This window comes from Lissotriton helveticus, chromosome 10 (genome assembly GCF_964261635.1).
Source record: "Lissotriton helveticus chromosome 10, aLisHel1.1, whole genome shotgun sequence".
NCBI classification, from domain to species: domain Eukaryota; kingdom Metazoa; phylum Chordata; class Amphibia; order Caudata; family Salamandridae; genus Lissotriton; species Lissotriton helveticus.
The window spans coordinates 823,182,870-823,197,589 of NC_136071.1; the positions used below are offsets into that span (position 1 = coordinate 823,182,870).

Genomic DNA, 14,720 nt, shown 5'->3' on the forward strand with positions numbered 1-14,720 from the left:
TCCAAATTGCTTTCTGCGATCAAATCATATATGTGTAATGCATTCTTACACATAGAGCGTGCATTAATTAGTCCTCCATTGATAGTTTTGTGTGTGGTTTTCGGAATGAACCTCACATAAGGTTGTAGAGTTTGTTTACATATCATACAGGAAATAGGTCCTAGCCACCTATCTACTTCTACAGAATGATGACATTGCATATAACTGGGGTTCAAAGACAATAGATTTTCTCTGGATATCTGACCTGAATGCATTTTTGATCAAAAATAGCAGATGGAGCAGCCACCAGCTCGTCCTTAGCGCGGACGGGCGCAGACGGGCTGGACTTAGGCTCGACTTCGGCGCGCTTCCGGCGCACCCGCTGATCGCGTCCGCTGCGCGGAGGTGTCACCGTATGCTTTTATACAGGAGCCTCGAGTACTAGAGCGCTGGGGCTGTGTGTACGCCCAATATGGCCGCTGAAATGCCGCCTCTCACTCAGCACCTCAATCGGCTGAGTATGGGGCGAGTCTGGCTGTTTTTAGCAGTGAAATTGCTGCGCTTATCTCTGGGCAGTGATCATGTTAAAATTGAAAAGCTTGGCGGCGCAAAGTAATATTTTAAAAAACAAGTAATGAAATTCTGGCAAAGCGCTAGTAATGGTCTAATCTATCTCCCGGCAAGTGACCCAGGAATGAGAATGTACACAATGCCAAGTGTGGCATGGATGTGATGGCCACACTGCAGTATGCAGAACACGCCCATATCCATGTCGACACACACCTTTGGTGTATGGAGTGTAGTGGACAGTGGATGCAACCATGTCACCCCAGCCAGTGGGGAGGAACTCGGAAATGTAGCTTGTTACGACCCCCCTGTAAGCATGAGTGGAGTGGGCTGGCCCAGCGTACGCCAGGCCAGCGTAGGGGTGTGAATAAAAGTGATGTAGCTCTGGGTGGTTCTCTTCCAGAGTGCCCAACGTCTCTGTCAGGGTGGCGCCTCTCACACCCCAATGAGGCCGACGCTATGAGCACAGTTGCCTGCGATCCTGTGCATTTTCTGCACCCCAGTATGCTGGTCCCTGAACCGGCCAGCCCGCCCCTGTGCATCCAGGCCTCAATGCCCACCTTCCGACACCGGCGTGTGTCAAAGAGGGCCCACCACCTGCCGTTGCAAGCTGCAGGTCCGAGGCCCGTGACCCTGGCAACCGGCTACGACCATCACATCCTCCGCGAGCAAGGCCCGCAGTACTCCTTTCTCGCTTACGTACTCTACCGGCATTCACAGCGCACTAGTAGGTCACACATTTATAACTGAGTCTTGATTACACTATGGTTGAGAATGATGTGTATGGCTGAGCTGCAGTCACTATACTCCCTTTGATGTGGTTCCACCAAGTCTGTGCATAGCATCACAACCACACGTTTCTGTGACCCCTTGCTGGAAATGCCTACCGCCTACACTGCGGTTGAGTTGGTCGCACAATTGGTACTGAGCATCAATTTTTCAATGGCATTGTACATATTGCACGCAAGGAGAGGTGTAAGAGGATGACGCTTTGCAGTCTGGAGCACAAAAGGATCATCGTTACAGAGGTGATCGAACACTACCGACAACTGCCCTGGTGTCACTAACGCTGTGTATCGCGACTCGAGCCAACGTCTCGTGGCTGTGGGCCCCTGCTGGCCGCTGCGTACAGCCCACACTGCGGTTCAATAGGTCAAAGAGTCTTGAGTTAGCAATGGCGCAGTTCATATCAGTGTACCGGCATCATCGCAGACTGCATCCCCTCTCAGCCCCGGTGCCACTAAATCTGTTCACCGACATTGAGGGACACTCACTGGTCATACATTGGTGGCATCTGAGTCTATGGACAAGAGGGTAGTTTCGTGCTCATGTAGCTGATACCGAATTGGTCCTGGCAACAAGGCTGTCACCTTCCACTCCACCATTTGCTGCTTCCGGATAAGATCAAACCTTCCGCATCATGCCATGGAGGACACCTTCCACTGTCCCCCACAACCCTCCGCCACATTCACCTTCAACATAGATACGGAACCGCCCACTCGGTGTGGCCCTACCTCAGTGCACTGCAAGTCAGCGTCCCGTGGCAGGGTGCCTGTGCCGGCCGCTGTACTTTCGGGGCCACTAACTCTGTGCTGGTCAGGTCCAGGACCTCTTCTTCTGAGATATTGGATGGCCTCTGACGCAATGGCCTTGGGGTCATCAACACCATGTGTCTGTGGCCCTGCGCTGTTCGCTGCCTCCGGACTCAACTGCGACCCACCAGGGCTCACACATCAAATCGAGTCCTGACCGGCTCAGATGTCGCATCACTGCAGGAGGCACATGCCACCATCGCCAGGACCACATCCAACCGCCATCTGTCAGAGTCAAAACTGTGGTACTGGCAGACTGACGGAGTTGCTCACACTTGTCGTGGATGCCATCTTCTGCCTGATCCCTGCTTAGCACTACAGGTGCCACTGACTCAGTGCACCGCAACCCATAGACATTTACTGATTGAGTTTTGTGCTGTGGAGAGGTTGTGCAGCAATGTCACCTCAAGCAGTGTGGGAGATCTGGGACGTTGATGAGGGAGATGATGCAGGTCTAATGCACCCCACTGTAGCTGCATCCTGAATATCTTGAAGGGACACAATCCTAGACTTTTTCTTCACATGAGTGCGCTCAGCTCTAGTGCTCCAACCTCAGTGCACTGCAACTCATGGACACTTCTGTTTGCATATTGGGTGACCTCTGTACTTGCTCCAGCTACCTCCATGTTGCTCAGCAGTTGACTCTGTTATGCTTGTGTTTTTTGTTTCCGTCTCAATGGTGTTCACTGTTCAAGTTGTTGCCATCACCAATCACTCCGTGCGGGCTGGCTTACACTCACCCCACACACATCCAGCACAGGCGTCACTGTACATGTGGCCCTGCCAATAAAGGGGCCGGGCGTACGTTCCCTTGGCCAGTTCAACAAAATATCTGCATGTGTCCCTGTGGTCTTGTTCTTGTTGTATGCATGAGGGCCCTGGCCCCTACATCATTACATTGTGCTTTGTACACCGGGCACAGACATGTCACCGCAGGCAGGATGTTGGAGGTTGGACATGTAGCTTTGTTATCACCCACTCAGGGGAGTGGCCTGGGCCGTCGTACGCAGAGCCAACGTGGGTGGGTGACTACTATTTGCGTGCCCCTGGGCATGGTTCTATACTGTGAATGTGCATCTGCATGTGTCTCTATGGCAGTGTGGGTCTCCTTTGTGAGGTGTAGGTGGTCCCTGAAGGATAATAGACACCAACGTATGTGATCTAGTCCGCCTTCCATGGGTTTGGACCCCACTCACACCTGTTCGGCTACCTCCTTTTGGCGTGCTGACACTTCGCATTGGGGTGCCATGTGTGGGCGGGTGAAGTGTTGTGCGCCAGCTGTGCTTGTGGGTGCTTTCCTGCTGTGTGGTCTGTTGCAAGGTCAGTGTTCTCCTCTAAGTAGTTTGGCTGCCCGGAGCCTGGTGGTGGGTTGCGAGGGATGTCCATGGGCTGTTGTAGGGTGTCTGTGTCGTTGGTGTGGTGGTCCTCTCCGGCATCACAGATGTGTTGTCTTCTGTGCTCTGCTGGAGGTGTTTTGTGCCCCTCTGCAATGTGAAGGGGAGATGCATGTTGATATTGTGTTGACATGTATGTTGGCGCATTGTTTTTGTTTACATTCAGACTGTATGACAATGTACATTGTGACAGTTTGGGGGGTGCTGAATATTGCTGCAGACAGTGTACATTTGGACTACATAATGGATGTGAGGTTGTACGCACACATTTCCATTTCACAGTTTCCAGCTCTGTCAGATGCAGTAGGCATGTTACTGTGAGTGTGCAGACACAGTTGTGTCCTCTGTTCTGCAGTGTCAGGTTTGTGCATTGTACCACATTGTCGTCAATGTGGGTGGCTGTTCTTGCTATTTATGTGTGCTGCAGTGTGCCACGGGGATCAGGGACATGATCCAGGGTATTTCCTCCAGCTCCTCCTGGGGCGCTGGACTCCCACCTCCTGTCGCCGTTGCAGACTTCCTGTTGGCAGCGGGTTTGTGCATGGTTTAGGTTGTCACATCGTGCCAGCACCTCTTGGCCTCCTCGATTGTCCTCCTCAGCACTTCAACTGCATTCCAGGTGGTCTACTTGTGGGTCATTTGATGGTAGTGCTCTGTCACCTTTGTGACACTGAGCTGGTTTTGCTGCGGACTGCTCCCGGTCTTCCTTTCCCTCTTCTCCTTGGCCGTCCCCGTTGTTCTTTGCTGGTGGTCTGTGCGGGTTGTGTGATTCGCGTTGGCCTCTACGCTTGGTCAGGGTGCATCCATGTTGCTACATGCTTTGGATTGTTTCTGGTGTGTTGTTTCTGTAATTTTATGGTGCATTTTCCCACCAGACGCATAGGAGTTGCAGGCCTGTTGCTGGTTTTGGCTGCTTTTTGTACAGCGATTGGCATAATCGCAAGATTTTTTGTGTTTGAGTTTCGCATTTTTGCTGCGTGGTGTTGATTTTAATGCAGACATTTGACGTGTTATCTGACGACTATCGCATGGTACCGCCGTGTTGAGAATGCTTGGTTAACAAGGTGTAATTTTGCCTCGATAGACTGGGATGTTGGAAGTTGTGTTAAGTAACTTTTGCAATGGTTATCACACGTTCTTGAGAATACGCCCTGTAGTGTATTACAGTGAATACCAATTTTTTTTTTATTAAAACATAATTTTATTGATTTTCATAGTACAAGTATATAACGAAGTATGGCATTTCCCATGTCCCCACAAATGGTCTGCAGATTGAGCATATTGAAACATCTACACACAGGCCAGGGTATTGTGCATTATTCACAGCGAAGAAGATAATCACCATGTTATTTGGAGTAAAATGATGGTGAGGCGGGGGTTAATATATTTTCGATTAACTGGTCCTAGCCACTTAGCTTGGGGAATCCAAATAAGAGCAATTTGCAGGTACATTGTTAAAAACATAACAAAAAAAACAATGACACACTCACACTAAATTCGTTTATGATAACACGGTGCATCATATGGTGCAGAGAGCCACACACTGATATGGTGTGAGTAGGAGTTTGAATCTATTGGAGAAGTTAGGCGAGCCTACATATAGAGCACATCCTACCAAGGGATGTCAAGGGTATCGGCGGGGGGTCATTAGGGAAAATCGAACCGGTGTTAGGACGAGAGGAGATGGAGTGTGAGGTGTGGCATGGTGTCACAACATTGTCAGTCTGAGAGCTCTCGGAGTCATGGCTCACTGATAGCAGGTAGGTGTGGAGTGGCTGGCATATGTCTATCGGTCAAGACGAAGGGGGTTGAAGAGCGGCATATAGCTCGCTGGTGGTATTGCAATATGATAGGCTAATAATACAGTCCTTGACAATGAGTGGGTGTCTCCTACCCCAATGGAGCACAACCTCCCGCTTGGCCAGTAGGAGAGCCATTGCTATGAATCATCTGTAGCCTTTTGGGAGGCCTTGTGTGTAACCCAGCAATGCCTATAATAGGCCTGGGTCAGGATATGTCCCAATCTTTGGGCCAGTCACAAAAAGACTCCAGTCCAAAAGAGGGCAATGTGCCGACATGTTCAAGCTATGTGCAGGTAATCTTCCTCAGGGGTATAGCATTAAGGGCAAGAGGGAGATCTTGTGTGATCGAATCTGTGTTGATCATTGGAGGTGATTTACGCCCTGTGCAAGAATTTAAAATGAATAGGTTTGTGATGATGGTTGGGAGAGACGAGGCGTGTTTGTGTGCAGCAAGCAGACCATATTTTGTCTTTTAGCTGACAGCCCTGATCGTTTTCCCAATAGCCCCCAGGTTTTGCATTGTAAGTAGGCGGTAAAGCTTCACAAGCACGGTATAACTTCAACACCAATCAGTTGCCATCATCATCGCTCATCACTAGCACCAATCATGCAAACGAGTCTGACGTCAAAGGATATGACAGGATTTGTGCCGTTAATGCACTGTGTAGGTGGTGCATTACAAAATGGTCAATGATGGAGGCCTCAGCAAAGTGATTGTCTGTGGAGAGTGAGGTGATGTGTCTGTCAAGAAAGAGGTCACCGAACATGTCTAGAACATAGTGCATCATGGTGTGCTTAACCAAAGTCTCACAGGTAATGGAGAGCTACAGATTGTCTGATAGTACTAATAAAGGTGAATATATCAAAGAGGCTCCCAGCAGGTGTTGGAGTTTCTGCCAGAACCAGCATGTGGTGGACAGGGTCTGTACATCGTTGGGGTTTGGGGGGAGTCCTTTCAGTAGAATGGAAACAAAAAGTTTTTGTGTAGCTTGGTTGATTTTGGGTTTAGTGTATGGAAGTCTGGCGTCTGCACAAAACCAATGGTGTGAATATTGACATTAGCTGCTAAATAATACAGATGGAAATGTGGTACCCCAAATCTGCCTCATTCATATTGAAGGATCAGTCTGTCCCTGCCCACGTGAGGGTGCTTGCCAGCCCAAATGAGCTTCAAAAAGTGGCCACGGAGTGTGGCAAAGAAGGAGTTAGTTAACAGGACCAGGATATATTGAAAGAGATATAAGAAGCGGAGGAGGACCACCAATTTCAATAATTGCATTGTGGCTGGCCATTGAGAGGGGCAATCGTCCATTGCACCACCTGTGTGTTCAATGTATTCATGGCCATAATTCAAGTGCACCACTTGCTCCATGTCCCAGTGGAAGTAAACGCCCAAGTACTTGACTAACCCATCGCATCAAGTCAATGGGAACTCACATTACGGAGTGTTTGTGGACTCAGTAAGAGGAAATATTTATGATTTGTACCAGTTGACCATAAAGCCAAAGTGACCCCAAAACAGACCACCTCCCACAGGCGTGGGGTGCGATTTATTTGGGGTACAGTTCAAAGAAGAGCACATCACCAGCACAAAGTGACATAGGATATTGTCTGGAGCGAAATGTAGGCCTCAATGCATGTGATGTTTTTGAAGGTGTCAGACTAGTGGGTCCATCACTATGATAAATAGCAAGAGGTACAAGGAGCATCCCTGTGGGGTACCGTAGGTGACAGGGAAGGTACGGATTAGGGATGAATTAGTCCTTGTATGTAGTCCTAATGCGTGCAATGGGTTTGGTATATAGGACCGAAATATCTGCTGGGAATACCCAGTTTGTGCGGTGTTGCAAGGAGAAATGGCCATTCTAGGGAGTCAAAATCCTTCTCCGCATCTAAAAGGGCTATCGCAGCTGGGGCCTCAGTAGAAATTCTGTTGAGGGCAGCGAAGACAGCGCAAAGGTTTAAAGATGTGGAGAGGTGGGTAACAAATCCAGAGAGCGGGAGAGTTTATTTGCTCCATTAAGAGAACAAGGTGATTAGATAGGATTTTACTAAGTTTTATGCATTCAAAATTTTAAAGTTATAAGGGCATGCAAGATTCGCAATGCTGTTGGTCCATATCAGACATAAGAAGTAGGGTATAAACACTTCTCGCAGTGAGGGAGGGAGCACGCCAGCTTTAATCAGTTCTCTGTACATGGCCAGGAAACGTGGATCAAGGATGTTTAAAGTGTTTAGAAAACTCCTGGGTCAAACCGTCCAGACCAAGGGCTTTGGATCCATCCATGGAATCTATAGCACACACTATCTCGTCACTCGTGAGGGGTTAGTTGAGGAATTGCTGTTGAGCAGGGAATAGCCACACCATGGCTACTGCCTTTAAATATGTGGTTCGGAATGTTGAGTTGAGTCATGTAGAGACAGGTACAGTAGTTAAGAAGGGTTTTAGGGACCCCTTCATTGACCGTCACTCTGGACCTCCCCCTCTTGGTTTAATGCATTAATATAAGTGGAGCCCGGGGGGACAGAGGAGTTTGGCCAATATGTCTCATGAATGTTCCCTCTCCCCACATCTACAAGCTCTGACGTACTTTCCAAGAAATAACACTTCACGGTCTGAAAGGTCACAATATTCTGTCAGTAGAGTGGCCCACCTAAGGGAGTTTGTGGTCTTGTGGTGTTGAGTGATAACCAAGTCTAATTTGGCCATTTCCCCCTCGATGCGTTAGTTCCCTTCGCACGTCCTACAGAACCCTGGAGTGCTCAGAGATGCATATACCTCTGATGTATCCCTTAAACCTTAAATACCTCCCATAGTGTAGTCTGAGTGTCCACCTGAGCCCTAATTAAGTTGGAAATATTCTAGGACAGCGGTACACAGTTCTGAGCAGAAGAGTACATCTTGTAACGCCGGATAGGTGAACCCGCAGAGTCTCTCCTGGTTACCCCCAAATGGGAGACAAAATGTGATGTGTTTTGGAGCTTGGCCAGAGAGTGCATGTGCCAAGTGGTGGTTGGGGGATGAAGTCTAGCCATGGGCCAACATTGGCAGAGATGAGACAATAGTCTGTGCAAGACCAGGTATTGTGAGGGGAGGAGTAATGAATGTATGCCAATGGCACAGTACCTTTTATGCACCTGGTGTCTTTAAGCACAAAGGCATTGCAAATGTCAACCAAGACACTGAGTGAATTTGGTTTGCCAGACAGGGATGTTGCTGTTGTGTGTCATGGGGGACCTCCATAAGGAAGTTAAGATCTCTCTCCAGTATTATATGATCAAAATCAAGTTGTGTAATTTGTGTATGAAGTGTCTGGAAAAACTCAGAAGAGTCCATGTTTGGGACATAGATGTTTGCCAAGTGCACCAGGTGATCTGCTAGAATTCCCATCACTAGGTCGTAACATCCATTCTCATCATGGATAGAGGCTGCAGGGCTAAAAAGGTATGCATTTGTGGATGAGGGTGGAGGCACCTCTCGAATGTAGCACGAATAATAGTGCTGTGGGCGCCAATTGGACACAAATGAATGGGATCTGCCTGGTGGTAGACTGGTTTCCTGCAAAAAGGTGATGTGCACAGCGTGTCATGTAAGATACCGTAGATCTTATGCCGTTGTGGGGGTTGCTGAGGCCTCTTATGTTCCATGACAGGAATGTGCACTCCACTGGCTGTTTTTCAGTGGGGTTTAGTGAACCCATCACAAAATGTGCAGAAATGAAAGTGGCCGTGTATGTGTAGGACAGTGGTGTGAAACAATGTATGCAAGAGAACAACAATAAACAAAAACAACATTGTACAACCTTCCATATCTCCCCCCCTCACCCACAGTCTGCAACAATTGGCCCAATTAATCCTGGAATGAAAATTCCCAAAAAGAAACAAGAAAAACCAATAAATAACACTGTGGATAGCACTGGGAGGTGACAACATAACATAACATGTGTATTTGTAAAGGGCCTGTTCACCCAGAAGGGTCTTTTGGCACTGAATAACAGATGTTTATTGTTACCCAACTCAATGGTACTCATTTTATCGACCTCAGAAGGATGAAAGGCTGAGTGGAGCCACCAGGATTTGAACCTGCGGGCCATATAAACGTTGAAAAGAGTGAGGCTCAGGAAGGATCCCTGAGGCACTTCGCAGCTTATCTCTGTGGATTTCTTTATTTGATATTATATGTGGTTGAGCCTCTATTTTAGCCTCATTCATTTCATAATTTTGAAATGTTGGATGTCTGGAGATTGAGTCCCTTGTGCCTACGGTTTCTTTATTTCCTGCTGTTACACTCTTTTCTATATTTCTTATTTTCTTTCTTATTTTTGCCCTTCCATTTTCCTTCTCCTGGTGTTTATTTGAGTACTGTTTCTTACAATATGTTCTGTCATTAATCAACTTTTGTAGATGCTTATTATTTAATAGTGCTTATAAATGTACATAAAGCTCCTCATCTTGATTCAAGCCTTTTGGTGTTGAAGTTCTTAATGATAATATATATCTGGAGTCTATCTGATGAAGAAGTTTCTCCCTGTTGCCTCTTGCTAATAGAAGTATCTGTTGAATTGTGTAGTAGCGTAGATATTGCCAAATGCTGTTATGTTTTAGCTCCATATGTTTTACTACAGCATTGTTGCAATCTCTGTTGTTGTTTGCCCATACGTGTTCTAAAATATGTTTTTTTACTTTGCAGATTGTACTTCCAACACATTGCAATTTGCAGGGACATGCCATTAAGTATACTACATATTTCCTCTTGCATGTAATATGCTATTTGAACTTCCATGTTGTTCCATTTTTAATGGTGAATTCTTTTTTATTTACTGCCATCTTGCACGCCTTGCACTGATTGCATTTCCAGAAACCAGGAGATTTGATTCATGTCTTTATTTTGTTTGTTCTAAAGTGGCTTCATTCAAATTTATCTTTCAGATTGATTACTTCCTATTCCCTATGTAATGTTGGGATGATCAGGTATTATTTTTGCCACAGTGGGATCATGATTGAGAAATCCCGAATTAAAAAAAAATATATTTTCCCATGTTGATCGACAGCTTACATATAGCCCTCTGAGCGCGTTTCCTACAATTTTGATGACGCGTTCTCAATGCAGAGGAATATGAGGACATCTCCACCAAACAAAGGGATCAATTACTTCATTCAGTTACGAGGAAGAACCCTTTTTTGGTGGAGATTCACCTTTTTGTAGTCTTGTCATCTTCTCTATACGAAGATTCATGTTATCACAGATTTCTGGAAGAAGATGCTCAAGGAACAATCACATTGCCAAAATTAAACGCACACGAAGTCACCGGACACATTTCCTTGTGGTACCTCATGCAGCTGTCACCCAAGACATTTACCCAACGAGGTACCACTAACTAATTATCCAGTAGAAAGTACTCCAACTGGGTAGAACTGTGTGCAAAACTGTGGATTATTGCTGGATAAAGGGCAGGTGAGGTTCTGTTCTGGCCCAGTCACTCACCCAGCTACTGGCACACCCAAACAGCCACTCACACACCTACCAACACACCCATAAAGTCACTGACACACACACACCACAAAGCCACTCACAGAACCATAGAGCATCTCACTGACCAATGCAGCCAGTCACTGACTCGGAAAACCACTAACACACCCATTTACACACCCTCAAAACCAATCACATAGCCACTCAAACACCCACAGAAGCATAATATCACTGATATACCCAGTCACCGACCAATACAGCTACTCATGTACCCACACAAAGACCCATACAGCCACTCACACATCCACAAAACCACTCACAAACTCCCTCACAGACCCATTCAGCCACTCACACACCAACTCACTGACTTATACAGCCACTCACACACACACTCTCAAAGGTTACAGTTAGGAAATACAATTTAAAATCTTTAGAAATTCACTAAAAAAACAAAGGTTACAGGGACATTCTAGTTAGGAAATAACATTTAAAAAAACCTTAGAAATTCACAGAAAAAACAAATGTTAAAGAGACATGATAGCTAGGTTCCGATTTTACACACACAAAACCATAGAAATGTAGCAGTTATAGCAATCAGAGAAAACTAAAACTTGCCCCCTGCAATGCACTTCTAATGACTGCACATATTCATCAATTATGACATGGTCAGTGACATCACTGATGACATCATCCACTGGGTGTGTTTTGTAGAAGTTTTTTAGACTTAAAGATATATCCTAAGCTACTGCAAAGGAGGCCGAGAAAAAGGGGATGCCAAAATGAGTTTCCCCTATTTATTTTTCAATAGAATCTTTAGACATAGCCACAGCCCAAACGGCTAAACAGATTTACACCAAATTTAGCAGAAAACTAAATCTTGGTCCAGAAAGACTGCTGTTTGTGATTTGGTGGGAATCAGTTCAGTAGTTTTTGAATAATTATTACAGAGAAAATGTTTATACATCAAGTCGCAGAGGATCCAGGGAGAAGACAGATCTCATCCTGGGATCTGACTGGTTGCCTCTACATCAACAAGGATGTGGTGACAGCCATCTTGGGACTCAGTCAGTAAGGAGGCAGGGTAAGGACACCCAGACTGTCTAGGCAGGATGGTGGGGTCCCAGATGGAGCCTGTATGGGGTCAAAAAGTTTTTTTTTTATTTGCCTCGAATTTGTGGTTCTGTAAATCCATTACATTGTTTTTTAAATGCGAGGTCCCACATTACTGGTTAAACCCCTCCCCTGGGGTGGGCCAAGTCCTGTGGGTTCTTGGAAAACAGTTTTGGGGAGGGGGCAAGTTGCCCCCCTCCCTGAGCCTTAATAGGGCCCCTGGGATCACATCCCCTGGGGCTGAACGTTTTAAAAAAAAAAAAAGGGGAAAGGGACTGTGCGTCCCCACTTCCTGAAAAAGAACACAGGCAGGGAAGGCATATCAGCTCTCACTCGGTGGGACCTTTAAAAATACTCCCATCTGGTGGGTGCAGACTTTTGTTTTCCAGCCCTCGCTTGTGCTTGGGGGGGGGGGGGGGTGGAGGGGTGAAACCCACATTGCTCCTGCCCAACGACAGCAAAAAAAAAAGCTTCTTCAACCAGATGGGAGCAATGCTGGCTCCCACAGCAACCTGGGTGGGCTCATTTGGGAAGCAGCTGGGGCCTCTGGACCCTGATGCTTGCCCCGGGCCCCAAAGTGCTGTTTGGAGGAAGCCACATGTGTGCACTGGGAAACCTATCCAGAATGTGAAGAGACCCTGGGTAATGAGCTTGGACAGTGGAGCCATACACCCCTCTAAGGTAAGGCAAGAAAAGTACACTAAGGAGGACGTAATGTTCAGGAAAAAGATTTGGATACCCTTGACATGCAGAAATAAGGTAAGAACAAATTGTTGAAGTGTACATTGCTGATGGGATCTGTAACAAGTACTTACATTTTGTTAAGGATATTTCATAGAAAATATTGAGCTTTGCAAGAAATAATTAATTAGCATATGATTTGTAACATTGAAATACGGCATTTTACTTCCAAGTATATAGTAAGGTAATTAAATGCAAGTCTGATTTCTAACAAGCAATGTACTGTTGTAAACAAGCATATAGAAAGGTTTTCAATTACGTGGAGTAAGCTGTAGTAGGTTGAGTCTTCAGGATCATTCAGAGATTTTGGTTTCTGCCTTTTGAGCCTCGGTGCTTTGTGCTCCTCCTTACCTAGAGTGCCTGTAATGGAAACCAAAGTCAGAGTTGTTCTAGTTACTGTGTAGTTTAGTTATATGTGTTGTGCTTCAGAATACATTGAAAAAATGCACAGAGAAGTATCAGCAGAGTTAAAACAAAGCACGAAAATTAGTAACATATGAAAGGTACATCTTTACACAAACCACACATGGAGGCCCACTAAAAGGACACTATGAAACAGTATCGCGGGGGTTGAGGCAATCGGGAATGGCCTCAAATTAATTTAGACATATTTGCGTTGGTGCCGATAACTTTGATTCAGATGGGACCTGTTTCATTTAGGGTTACAGGATAAGAGTCATGCCCCTTCTCGACCTCCAGGTATAGGAAGACAGCACCTGACTTGGGGGCGTGGTGGGGGAGGGCAAACATAATGAAAAAAAACAGTAAATTGACAGTGATTTCATTTTGACAGATTTGCAGTTTCTCATGATCTAGCGATGCATGCAATTAGTGACATAATCCGCCAATAAATACCGACAGTCTGAGTCCACCACTGTTCGCGCAACCATGGGCCTGATTACGAGCGGCTCGTTATATTAAGATCTGTGCATTAACCCGTTCACTCAAGGGTCGAAGTTACACGTTTAAAGGTATACAATGCATCTGATAATTATTGCATGTATTAAATATCTCAAGCTTTGTTAAATTTCGACAGGTCGAAGATGCTGAAATTTAACAGGGAAAATGTGCACCGTATTTACCATACCATGTGGATTTTGGTGCATTAAAAAGCAGAATCTGCATTATATTCCCCAATAACTCGTAAAAGGTGTGTTATTTATCGCAACTAATAAATAACGTACCCTGTGATATTGTCATTTATCAGGGGCTATAACACCTAAACTAGTAAGTAGAGCCTAAGTAGGCCAGGAGCTGCTAACACTGGTTTCTGCTAAATACACTGAATTGGGAGTACCAACTACGCTAATAACTGGTGAAATACATAGCACTGAAAATGTTAACCATACGAAACCTAGTATTAGAACATTAAAATCAGTACCAACCAAGCATTAAAATGCAAAGTAAATACTTTTTGGAAAAGCGCGACTGAACGCCCATGTCCTATACAAGAATGAATGAAGGTCTGGTATGTGTCTGGTTTACCGTTAAGCTGTGAGTCTTGCTCTTTGGGCGTACAGATGCTTCCAACATTGCAATAGGACTGCTTGTGCTATTCATTTGCAGATGGTTTTGCCACTCCCATGCTCAGAAGTGTCAAAATCACTGTACATAGCAATTGTTAACAAACCACCAAATAATGTTCAGAAGTAAGAGGTCACATGCTAATGTATTTTGTTCTTCACTTTGAAAGCATTTGATGAGCACTAAGGCTTTGCAGATCACAAGTTAAGAACATTTTCATGTAGCAGGGACGTAACATAACTATAAATACAATCATTGGCAAAACAAAATGGTATGGCTTGCATTTTGACCCTTGAATAAAACATTATTAAAAGCTTGCTGCAGTGAGATAAAACGAAACAGAAAAATACAACTCAATGAGGCAAAAAATGTAAGGTGTGATGATTCTGTGTACTTTTGAGATGTAAATGTGTCTCTAATGTATTGGAATGCAAGAACTATCTAGGAGGGAGAATGAGGAACCAAAGAGCCAATAGGAGGTAAGAGAGAAATACTATTCCGATCAGAGACAAAGTGCACCGAATGTATACGTTAAAGTATT

General features: G+C 45.5%; 1 protein-coding gene across 1 annotated transcript in view; it reads right to left on the reverse strand.

The window, feature by feature from the left end:
• Nucleotides 1–1,436: 1,436 nt before the first annotated feature.
• MYO3A (myosin IIIA) overlaps nt 1,437–14,720 on the reverse strand; it is an 869,350-nt gene continuing 856,066 nt past the window's right edge. Inside the window, exons 31-32 of the mRNA XM_078662798.1 lie at nt 12,915–13,015; nt 1,437–1,544 (exon numbers count right to left, since the gene is read on the reverse strand). Of these exons, the coding sequence (XP_078518924.1) occupies nt 1,437–1,544; nt 12,915–13,015 (209 nt within the window). The remainder of the gene's footprint in view (nt 1,545–12,914; nt 13,016–14,720) is intronic.